The sequence below is a fragment of the Agelaius tricolor genome, unplaced genomic scaffold, assembly GCF_023055355.1.
Source record: "Agelaius tricolor isolate 1412-34295 unplaced genomic scaffold, bAgeTri1.0.p SCAF_3, whole genome shotgun sequence".
In the NCBI taxonomy this organism is placed as follows: Eukaryota; Metazoa; Chordata; class Aves; order Passeriformes; family Icteridae; genus Agelaius; species Agelaius tricolor.
This window is the reverse complement of record NW_027269263.1, coordinates 47049125-47061661: the sequence shown is the minus strand read 5'-3', so window position 1 is coordinate 47061661 and position 12537 is coordinate 47049125. Positions and strand designations below refer to the sequence as shown.

The 12537-nt window shown below is 38.8% G+C and overlaps 1 protein-coding gene across 2 annotated transcripts in view; it reads right to left on the bottom strand.

The window, feature by feature from the left end:
• KCND2 (potassium voltage-gated channel subfamily D member 2) overlaps positions 1–12537 on the bottom strand; it is a 266377-nt gene that overhangs the window by 12254 nt on the left and 241586 nt on the right. For both annotated transcript variants that reach the window (XM_071423720.1, XM_071423716.1), the window contains exon 3: positions 7501–7663. In XM_071423720.1, the coding sequence (XP_071279821.1) occupies positions 7501–7663 (163 nt within the window). The remainder of the gene's footprint in view (positions 1–7500; positions 7664–12537) is intronic.

The window sequence follows — 12537 nt, the reverse complement described above, 5'->3', positions numbered from 1 at the left end:
GGAATTTATGACAGCTAACAGCTAACATGGCTGAAATCTGGCTTATGCTATGTCATGCATTTGTTATCATTTAATTGTTCTGAAAGAAAATAAAGCAATGCTCTACATGTGAGCATCCTTGAGCCAAAAAGCTCACATAAGATGCTATTGATTTATTTTGTGATATATTGCCCAGTTTAAGATAACACATTTGTTTATTGACTTTCTTGGTGACCATAGCTTTTCCAGCAATGCAGTTAATGCATCTTCTTTTAATGGTAAGGAGAAAAGATCCCTGATGACCTGGCCTGGGGTTCCCAGGAGCCAGCAGTGTGGGGAACTGTTCCAGCTCCCAATCTCTTGCTCACTTGGGCTCTTAGGTGGAGCATCCAGGGCTACCAGCCCAGCAGGGGGCTCAGTGCTCAGAAAATAGGCTGTTTTCTAAATAGTGCTCCTGTGATGCAACCCCAACAGGCTGGGTTGAAGGGTGGGGGAAGGAGTCTTACCTGCACCACAGAATAGTCATGGGCTGGGACAAGTGCACTTGGTTATGTTCATAAATATATAAAAGTTTAGTCTTAGGAGCTCGAGATGCTTTAGAGGAGTTTCATAAATAAGTGATTTCAGTCACAAATATTTTAGCTGTGGTACTTTTTAGTCTGCTCTTTATACATGGAGATTCATTAGATTTAATGAACAGACATTTAACACACATTAGTTCTGCTTTTCCTTTTAGCATGCATATTCATTTTCTCTTTAGTGATTGAAGCAATAATTATGGCACAGCATCGTTTAATAAAGAAATATGAAAAACATAACAGTCCATCAGACTATCTTAATATATCAGTGCCATGACACATATAATATGAAGGTTGTACTTTCCATGTGAAGATTTAAAATTGCTTTGCAAGTATGAATTTATTGCATCTTAGAAAGCTTTTGTGAGCTAGAAAGTAATAGTATACATCTTTCCAGCTGAGACTCATTCAGATGGCCTGAATTTATATCATTTACCAAAGAGAAGACAGTAAATCTGAGAGGAAGAGAGGAAGCAGATATTGTGGCCTCCATGTTTATATTTCAGCTTAGAGAAAATACTGCAGAAACTGGAGGTGTTTACAAATCTGTTAAAGTGATAAGATTTATTTTCAGTGCTTCTGCCTGATTTATATATGAGCCTGGAGCATGAGCAGTCTAGTGACTTCTCACATTTCCTATCAAGGCATCATTAAAAGCTCATGTCATCCACAGGATTTTAAGGGCTGTGTGCTGGGGATAGAACTCCCATGAAAGGCATCAAAATGATGTGATGACATCAGGAAAACTGTGGTTACAGAAGTGCTGCATTGTCCTTTAGTCTGCATTTTCTGTCATGTATAACAGAATGGGAGTGACAACTGCCTCTTTCAACCACTTCAAAGCCCTTCCCAATCCTCCTCTTTCATAAAATATCTAGGGAAAAAAAAAAGAAAGTATTAAGTTCTCCTAAAGTAGATGATATCTTTGCTATGAAGATTTCCTGTGTATGAAACTTTGGTAATTTTTACATGGTCTAGGACTAAAAGAATGGTCTAGGATTTTGGTAATCTTTCCATGGTCTAGGACTAAAAAAATGTAGATGAAATATAGTTCTTTGGCATATTTTAGTGAAATTCAACCCAAATAATCTCATCTCCATTCTTCCTAAGAAGTTGATGACCAGCTGTAATTTTTCCCACATCCCTTGTATTTGCACTGAACTTCTCTTTTAAATGCATGTCTTTTTGTTTTCTAGCTTCGAATTTTACAGCATAGAATTGGATCTTTGTACAGGGCTGCATTCACAGAAACCTCACAAAGGGAATTCAACAACATTTAGCTCTGTCAGTTTTAGAAATATAAACATTTATTTTCACAAGGTTATAAGTAGAGCTAAATGTAGCGCTGTGGGGTATTTGCAACATCCAGCTTTTGACACTCAGATGCCCTCAGCTGTCCAGCTATTTTAAGAGAATGATTTCATCAGGAAGGTTTTAGGACAGGACTTATGGTGGTACTGGGAATAATTTTTGGCAAAATTCTCTTCAACTTTCTGTGCAAGAAGCCAGGGTAGCCCAGGTAATTTAGTGCTTAACTGCTGTTGGCTCTTGCTGCTCTCCAGGTTACATAATTGTTTTACTATGAAAACTCAAAAGTTATTAATTACTTACCTTTTAGTTATTATTGTTTAATAATTTTGTACATTTAAAATATTAAAATTCCTTCACAGTCATTCTGTGCACAGCCTTTGGCCAGGACAGAGCTGGTTTTCTTCACAGGAGCTAGTATGGGGCTGTGTTTTGGATTTGTGCTGAAAACAGTGTTTACAATTCAGGGATGTTTAAGTTACTGCTGCACAGTGCTTGCACAGAGCCAAGGCTTTTTCTGCTCCTCCAAGTGTCACTTTTACCTTTCTTATTTTCACCCCATCCTTCTGGGAAGGAGAGTGAGCAGCAGGGTGGGCTTTATCTGCCTGCCTGTGCTCAACCACAACACTGGCTCCTGGAACAAGGGTGAATGTTGTCCAAAAAATCAGTTGAATTTTTGTTTATATAATTTTTTTTGGTTTGGTGTTTCATAAATCTACCCTGTGTGTTTGTTTTTAAGCGAAAAACCATGCCTACATTTCATGCTCTGATTGTCTAATTTTCAGTAATTGCAAATGATTGATTTCATATTAGCTGACAATTATTTGCATGACATCAATATGTAACAGAGAAGAAAATGCTGTTTACTTTGCACATTAATGGACATGGAATTAAATAAGGTTCATACATTTCTTGAGTGGTGCCTTGCTTTCACAATCTATTTAAATTATTATTCAATAAACACGAGTTCTACATGCTTTTTTTTTTTTTTGCTAAACTCAAAAATCCTGGATAAGTTACTGTTAGTTATATTTCTGCAATACTCCTGATATTAATAGCTTGTCTCATATAAAGAAGTCAAAATGGCTAGCAGGGTTTCCTACTGCAAACACAGTTCTAGCCTTCCAGATGCTGTTAAGCAGTTGTTGCAGTTTATCCTAGAGCTATTTATAATTAGCTAGTAACTGATTATTCATAACTGACAGATAAATGCATCATGTACAATTAATAAATAGCAAAGCCAAGCCAATCTTCAGGATATGTTTTGCTTTCTGAAGGTAGAAGACGATCCTTGCATGAACGATTCAGGTTGAATTTTATGTCTAAAGTAAAATTTTGGAGCTGATTATGGTTGTTGGGCTGTTCTGTTGAGCCATCATGCAAAGTCACTCCAGTACTCTAGAAAGTGCTTGGGCAACTAAGACTAAGGCTCTTTTGTTCCTCAGGTAATGAACAGCACTGGGCAGATGTACTGCACTCAGGCACTTGTTGGCCAAGAGGACACAAGGCTCTTCCTCCCAAAGACACGTATGGAAAAGGCACATAGCAAGGCATGCTTCATTCAGGGTATGAAGGACTTTATAATCATAATTGCTGCTGCTGGGAGTGCACCTTTGGGTCCAGGCTGCCATGGAGTGGCCAGACAGCTTCCAAGAGAGAAACTGTGCCTCCTCCTGTCTCTTCCCTGGGCTGGTAGTCATCCCAGTGAACATGAGACTGTGATTGTCCTGCCAAACCTTAGCCCTTGCTACCTATCACATACAACACAGGAAATCATATCCAACCCTTCCTAAACCTTCTTGTCCCTTCCCTTCCCTTCCCTTCCCTTCCCTTCCCTTCCCTTCCCTTCCCTTCCCTTCCCTTCCCTTCCCTTCCCTTCCCTTCCCTTCCCTTCCCTTCCCTTCCCTTCCCTTCCCTTCCCTTCCCTTCCCTTCCCTTCCCTTCCCTTCCCTTCCCTTCCCTTCCCTTCCCTTCCCTTCCCTTCCCTTCCCTTCCCCTCTTCATTTCCCCTCCTTTCATTGTCTCTATACAAGACAAGACAACTGTCATTAACTTTGCCCAAAGTTAATGGGCAACCAAAATAACAACCTCTTGAAGTTGTCTCTAGCTGAGAAAATCTCCACAAATAGCATTTTTCAAAACTGTCTCAGTACTGATAAAACTGTTTGAGAAGAAGGCACAGTAAGACTCCAGGGCATAATTATTTATGCCCTGAATTTCAATGTCTAGTTTGGATTATTTATTCATCCATTTCCTGTCAGGATAGGCCAGATCCTTGGACCTTACTATCTGATAGAAAACAATGTTTTCATAAGCACAGATGATTTTTCCTTTCTTTCCCCCCACCCTCTGTCTGTTTTTGTTTATACTGATTGCAAGGGGTTTCCTGTACTGCAGCAGAAAGCTGGCTTATCCTGCCAACATTTTCTGTATTACAGACTGGGATTTCATGGCAATTACAACAATGTATTTTTATGATTGGAAGCAGGAGCTTCCTTTAAAATCCATTCAAAATGCAATGGTGTATAAATAAATTTCTCTCTTCCATCTTCTCCCAACCATTAATGTGCAGTGTCTTTTTGCCAAAAACAAACAAGTGGAATTGTCTAATCTTGAATAACTGTGAAGAACTCAGTAAGTGCATGAAATGATGGTTGCATGGCTCTTAACAATCCTAATGTAAGTGACAATATTTTTCTGCTGTAAATTGTCAGTGCTTCTGGAACTAGATTTCAACTCTTCAGCAAAAAACTTTCTCTTCAGTTTCCTTCCAGCCTAAGTGTTTTGCTGTTTCTGAAGTCTGTCTTGATTAAACTTCTGTGTGAGGTGTTGATAAAGTCGCTCAATTCAAAGGTACAACTGCCTCAGTCCAATGGAAGCTGTTGCAGCCAGCAGGAGGTACCACTGCCTGCAGGGGTTTGTGCTGCTCTCCGTGAAACAGCACCTTCTTAAGGCTTATGTTCTGCAGCCTCAGAGAACAGAAACAAGTTCAGTGCCTAGGGAAACATTTATTTTAGAAAATGGTGTAAAGCCTCGATTGTATTGAATGAAGAAGGAATTTCAAACTTCAATAATGTGACCTTTTTGCCTGAATATTCTTTTACAATGTAGTAGAAACCCCCTGTGAAATGCAAGGCTATATTTTATGGTTAAATATGGACTATACAGTACCCATGAAGTGCTTTTTGTTGATTTTCTTTCTTTTTTAGGCCATCAGAACAATATTCAGTTCAACATCTCAGTCATTTTAGATTGAAAGAGATTGCCTTTGCAATAGGAGATATCAATGAAACACACATCCAGTGCTAGGTCAATCAGACCTCAAAGCCATTTTCTCCAAAGCAAGAAGGGGATAAACACAGTCAGAAGAGATCTCTCATCCTTGCTGTTGGCATTGTTCTGGGGAGTAGAGGAAAAAACGCTTGGCAGGATTGCCATTCATCACTTTGTGTTCCTGTTTGAAACATACAATGAGCTCACTGTTTGCAAGGAGAAAAAGTCAGCTATTAACTCAAGCAGTTCCTATTCAGGAAGAGATTATGGGGAATAGCAGCCAGTCTAGCAATTTAACTTTTGTGAGATATTTTTTAGTGTCCATTTCTTTTTCATTGACAAATTGTGCTGGTTTTGGCTGGGGTAGAGTTAATTTTCTTCACAGTGGCTGGTGTGGGGCTGTGTTTTCATGCTTCCAGTTCTCTCCCTGATCCTGCTGGTGGGGGAGTGAGTGAGCAGCTGCATGGGGCTTGGATGCTGGCTGGGTTAAACCATGACACAAATGTAAAGCAGGCCTAGAAAACTCTGTTCTGTGGCATGCAGTAGGACACAGTTTCAATCTGAAATGGTTGGGTTTGCAGCTATTATGAAAGCTCAGAACAGGCGCAGTGATTGCTGGGCTTGAGCAGACCTGTTACCCATAACTGCCACACTGCTCAGGGGCACTGGCAGGAGCACTGTGTCCTGGCTGAGGTACAGATCCCTGCTGCCATTCCACAAAAAGGAGTAGAAAAGCTCTTAACAAAAACAAGTTAGTGTAAAAGTAACATGAAGTCAGCTGTGAAAGAGGGGAACACACAGCTGGAATTAGGCTGTGGGACAAAACAGCATGCAGAAGAGTGGGTGGGATTAGTAGACAGATAAAGTATGGGATTTAGAGCCCTGAAGCAGCGTACTTTAGATCAGGTTTCTAGAGAGGTGGGACATTCTTGTGATACATCTGGTTTCTTTTTATAGCATCTTCCTCATCTGGCAGCATGTCTCCAAGATGTGGCCATTGGGTGGTGCTCTATCTTCCACCTGGGCCAATGAGTTTCTTGGCCATGTACCGCTGTTTGTCCTGATTTTAAGATAATCTGAGAATAGTATCACTGCATACATTTATTTCACTGGTTTGGGGTGGGGGTTGTTTGTTTGTTTGTTGTTTGTTTGTTTGTTTGTTTTAATGAAGAAATCAGTCAAAAAGGTGGACAGAGGAAAACACATGAACATTCTGTATCTGACTGTGGTGCTGCTGTTGATATGAAGCAGATGCAGCTTGCATCTGCCTGTGTTCCCTGGTCTGTATGTGCAGTCCCCAGCCATGGTCTGCCTGCACCCTTCCCCCAGCAATGATCCTGCTCTCCTGAGATCACTGGAGACTCAGGACCTCTAAAGAGAGGCCACAGGTCCACAAAAAGCACAGGTGGTGAAACCTCAGCCTTGGCAATCATGCCACCTGTGTGGCATTGAAAGCCTTGTGACTGCCATCCACAGAGGAGAGGAGGTAAAGGCATGTCAGCTCCCAGAGCAGGGCTGCAGGTCACAATGGGTGCTCTCTGAGCTGCCTGCCATACAGAATTCAGAGAAGTGGATTAGAACAAGTGCTTTGGCAGTGATGTGGAGATGTAAGTGCCTGTCCAGGCTTGGCTGCATCACTCCTGATAAATACTTCTCTTCCCAACCCCTGACCTTGTCCATATGTTTCAAGAAGGGAAGCAGTCATTTGTAGATCTAGTGGATATTTTAGTGAGAGACTCAGCAAATCAAGGAAGCTGGAAAAACAGACTTTTACTTTCTTTTTTTTTGTATCTAATTGAGCTGTTTATCTGAAGCCTTTTAAGCAAAATAGAGCTGAGGAGACAAGTTCCCCAACAATCAGATTCCCCTGGAGACTGAATCTGGGACTTTAAACCTGGATTAGTGAAGCAATCTTTTAGCAGAGATGTTAGAAATCATTATGAAGTTTGAGGGTTTTCCTTGTTTGTTTGCTGGGTTGTTTGGTTGTTTTGGTTTTTTATTTTTCCTCAGAAGACTGAGGTAGAAAGAAAGCCTGCCTGAAAAAGCACAGAAGAATCTTCAGTGGGTGAGACTGCAGCTACTGTCTAAAAATCCTAGATCTAGTTTAATAAATGGGATTAATTACCAAAATAATAGGTCTGTACATTTTGACAGAAAAGATAGATGAATCTGTTTTGGTTTGAGTTGGGTTTTGTCCCCTCACTACAAATCAGACAGTACTTGCATCTAGGACATGGTTTGGCATGTAGCACATACATATAGTGATCCCCTTGACGAGAAATATTATAATGACACACAGCATATAGAAAATCACATTTTATCTATTGTTCAACAACATAAGGGGGGAAAATTAGACGCTCACCTTTTGTGCCCTGCGCTTGTCTGCTCGTTGATTCTGGTGGTATATACGGCTGAAGTTGGAGACAATTACAGGAACTGGCAGAGCAATGACCAAGACCCCACTCAGGGAGCATATTGAACCAAAAATCTTGCCAGCTATTGTCTTTGGCACCATGTCACCATACCTGGGTTAAAGAAAACAAAAAGCTTAGTAAAAACAAAATCTCTTCTAATAATTTTATTTCACAATGGATTATTTGCACAATACATTTTAATTCTCTTGCAAATAATAGTTGCTGCATATAGATAATGCTTTTACACATATTCTTATATTTACAGCATGCCCATTGTTGTGCACAAATAATTTTATTTTGAAACAAATTTTGGGTCTCCAGTCTGTCAAAGTGGGGGGAGGTAAAACACATGCTTTACCTGCTGTACTCTTCCCAGGGTGCCTCTATTGTAATGGAAAGAGAATGACCTTGCTAAGAAAAAAAAAAATCAGTGTTGAAGTTCAGTCCTTATGCTGTTTACTTGAAAGAACTCATCAATTTCTTTGGCAAGATCTAAGAGAGACCACTTGGTAAATTAGATACTAAACTGAATAATCTATTGTCTCATGCTGATATAGTACTTTCATTTAACAGGGTGACACATTTTTGCAACAGGTTTCCCAGGAGATCATACACTTTCCATCACTGTATTTTTTTAATTTGGCTAGACAGAAGCATGGCTGACCTAACTTGTTGTTGACATGAGAAGCTGGAGTAACTGAGTTCCAGACGTCCCTTCCACAGTCTAGGTGAAAGCAAACATGGAAAACTCAAGCCACAAGCAAGCAAGCAACCAAATTGTAACTGCAATCCTGGCAGTGCTCAGAATTACTAAAGCTACCACCTTTCTTTATGATATTGGATATTGTTTTGTCCAGCAAGTAAGAACAAAGTGTTACTGATGTATGTAAAGGCACTCCTGTGACAACTTAGTAAGAGATTTTAGCTTTTTGCATTTTGTTGTATTCTATAGGGGACAAGAAATTACATCCTACAGAGTTTAATAAAAAGATGAATTACTTTCAAGTACCATTCAGTTTTTAACTTTATTGGATTTTAAGTTATTATTAAACATTGATTTTACCTTGTGAGCTTTGTATGCTTGTGTAAAGAGAGATAACATATTCCCTATTACAAAGAATTTATAAACTCTTAACACAAGAAAAGTTAAAAAATAAAACTGTGGAGGAACAGTGTTTAGAAAACACTGTCTGGAAAACAAAACCTGCCTGTGCATCAGGAACTGGAAAAATAATAGAGAAGAGGGGGAAGTCTTCAAATCAGTGTCCAAATAGTGCACCTAATGGAAAAAAAGGGTGAGGATATGGAATGATGGAGAAACTATATGAAGTTGGAGGACACCTTCTAGCGATGAGAGCTCAGCTCATGTCAAAAGGAGGTGAAGATGGATGGTTTGCATTTTGTAAGATATGAGTGAAGTGTTGAACATAGATATTCAAATGAGTTGTCATACAGGCAGATATAATATAGATGACCAAGTCTTAGACTGTTGACATAGTTTATGTTGTGTTAAATAAATATTTGGTGGTTTTACTAAGCATGTCCAAGTGTAAAATATTCACATGAATAATATAATTAATATTTCTGCCAATATCCCCCTCCACACACACTTACTCAGAATTTGAATGCTATTAGTTTCTCATTTTGTGACATGGCAGGATTGCTTGAAAAATACATAATTTAATAGATTCCATCTTTTACATGAATAATATGACTTGTCTTAATAAAGATATCTAAAAACTGGAAAAATACTAAAAAGAATGTCATGCTTTCCTTCACATCAACATTTGCACCCCACAACACAGGCATTTTTGGTGATTATCTCTTCCTAAAGCCTGAGCTGACTATCAACTGTATGCATGACCAGCTGTTCTTTTCTTTGGGCAAGGAAGTGGATAAATGACCTTTCAAGATCTCAGACAAATGGGATCCCTAACACCTCACTAACCCCATTTTTTCCAGGCAGAACAATAGAAAAGCAGGTATATGGTTTAGGGCATAGGGCCAGGGTGGTGAGCTTTGTGGAGAAGATCTAGGATCAAATGCCTGGTAAACATTTCTGCCTTATACTATTCATTAGTTTTACTTACAGATAAAAGTATTTTCATATTTTGGATCAGACTGTGTAAACAGAAATCTGACAGACCAGACTTTGAAATGCAAAATTTACACATGGCCAGTACTAGATCTCTTAAATTAGATCTCTTAAATGAGATTTCTAAACCTATATTTAGATGCTTATCACTTGAAATGCCAAACTGCTGAACCTCCACAAGCCTCCATTGTCACTGATGGCAGCTGTGGACAGAAGGCATTGCTGCCTCTAATTAATTTGGCTCGAAATTGCTCAGGGATATAGTTCATCCTGTTGATAATGTGACACTATAATTATATGAATCAAGAGCAGACTGAAGCTTTAGGAGTTGTGACAGGAACCACAAGCTCATCTATCTTCAGCATTTCAGTATTTATGTGTGAACCAAACCAGGGGCATAAGCAGATGCCTTTTCATAATATTTTAGTATTACAGAGTGAAATAAAAAATATTAGGATTGTTTGACACAAGAAGGTATTTTGCAATGTTTTTCTTACCTTCTGGACAAAATGTCATGCAGGTGCATATACTGCTTACCTTAAAATAGCTTGCTTTCAGTTACTTTTCTTTTTAGCTTGCATCAGTTGTAATACAGTGACATTTTCTAAAGGTAATGTTGCTTGTCTGTTATTTAGTGTTAGTAATACCTTTTGCATCATTAATAATTCTTACATAATTAGTTTTTCTCTGTTACTAACCACTGTGCTGGAGTTGTTTAAATAAAATTATAGTCAGAAAAAATACTTTAAAGAAATCAGTCTTCCTAATTCTCACAGAGTGAGAAATATATTTGGTTACTTTTGTGACAAAACAGAGGTTTTGCTACATTTGCCCTGGTTAGCCTTGTTCTCCTTTGGGACAGTGACACAGATTTTAGTCTGGGGTAGTCATGATCAGAATTGCTAATGAAGTTCCTCCTCTTGAATTAAACATTAACTTCAGTTATACCTCATATATCACTGAACACCACCAATGGAAATGGATGACATAAAATGAAGGGAAAATTCCTTCTATAGGTCCAACTGCAATTGTTTTATTCTTTAGAAATTCTAAATGAAAAAAATAGTGTAACTCAATTTTCAGATAGCAGGGAAGCTTTGAGGTGCTAGCATTTCAAAGTGGAAAATTTTTACTTGATCTCTGAAACAAATTCTAAATTCTGCAGAAAATTTGATTTCTTCAGCCATGGAGACACAACAAATGTAGAATCTTATTAAGCAATTTTCACAGACTCCCTTTTCAAAAGGGAACTATTTTAAGGTTTTATCTAGTGCTACTCTGCTTGCCTCACTTTTCTTCAGGCTAGAACTGCAGACATATTCTCATTTAGTTGCTTTTTTCCCCTAGCTGCAGTATTTTCATAGCTTTGTATATCTTCTGTTCTGCATATGTCTATTATTGTAGCCAAAGCTCAAGCCAGTCTTTGGGCGTTTGTGATTTGTACTGACAATCTAATTTTGTAATGTCAAAGTGTCATCCCAATATTTTATGTTCTGGATGAATGAAGAAAAAGAGGCTTCATACTGATCCCTGATATCAATCAGGTTCATTCTACTTCAGTTGCCAAAAGAAAAAAAAAGAAAAAATACTATGACAAACCAGGTGTGTCAATCAAATTTTATCAAATCTCAAGTCAGAAACAACATGATCAAACTCATGCTTGGGTTTCACTGGATGCAGTCCAGACAGGCCAGACAGGCTATTGCTTGCAGTCCATGACTTCCATTAGATTCAGGAATAAGATGAATAGGTGATGATGCCACAAATAGAGCCTGCAGAATTTAGAATTTGCTTTAGAGATCCTCTTCACTAAGTGACATTGTACAGAGATGAATGGAGGGATGGATGGATGGATAGATGGATGGATGGATGGATGGATGGATGGATGGATGGATGGATGAAAGGATGGATGGATTGGATGGATGGATTTAGAGGCATGTATGTGTTTCTGGGTTGTTTGTATTCATCAGGTGATGGACCACTTTTGCATATTTGACTCCTTTGACTCTTCCATATTGCAAGACCGACAGCAAGCCAGGGGATTCCTTCATTTTGCAAATACTGTATCTCCCAGAGTGTTGATGTGAGTAACATGGGTGTGATGGCTTTTTGCATGACAGACTGGGGGAACACAGTGCAGCTTGAGTCATACACAGGAGATGGAGCTCTGGCAGGAGCTTGGGAAACACAAATGTGTTTGGGGTTACTACTGCCCAGCCAGTAACCTCAGCATTGCCATGTCAGATCTTACCCATGGAGCTCCACCTGACAACACACTACTGCTTTCCTAACTGATGAGTGGAACATACCTGGTGTTGCATACCCATAATTCAAGAAATCTCAGACAACACAGACTGTTCGTGGCATCATCACCTATTCATCTTTTTCCTGAATCTAATGAAACCCAGTTTTTGATGGCTGTAAGATGAAATATTTCTTAAGTCAAAGGTCCAAATTATAACTGAAATGAATCATACTTTTTGGAAATTTTTTCCTTGATGTGAGAGAGGATGTATTTTCTTTAATAATCCTAACAAGTGAGAGGGACAATGATGCTTATTTAACTCCTGTTTGTTTGTTTGAACATAGGAGTAAATTTTTTTCCAGCGAAAAATAAGTGTATTGTGGATGTCAAAATAAATAATGACAGAAATTGTAATTTAGCATATTTTTGTGTGTTACATGAGAAATTAATATTTGAAATAGTTCAATTTGGGTCAAAACACCCCCAAAGGACCTCTGTACCAAATCTGTAAAATTGGAGAACGTATGTAGGAAGAATAAATCCAGCATTTGCGTTTTTGCAAAGCCCAAATACTCAAGGCTGAAACTGACGGACACAGTGAAGGTTAAAAAACCCTCACTACGAGAGGGTTTTCTGACACTAGAG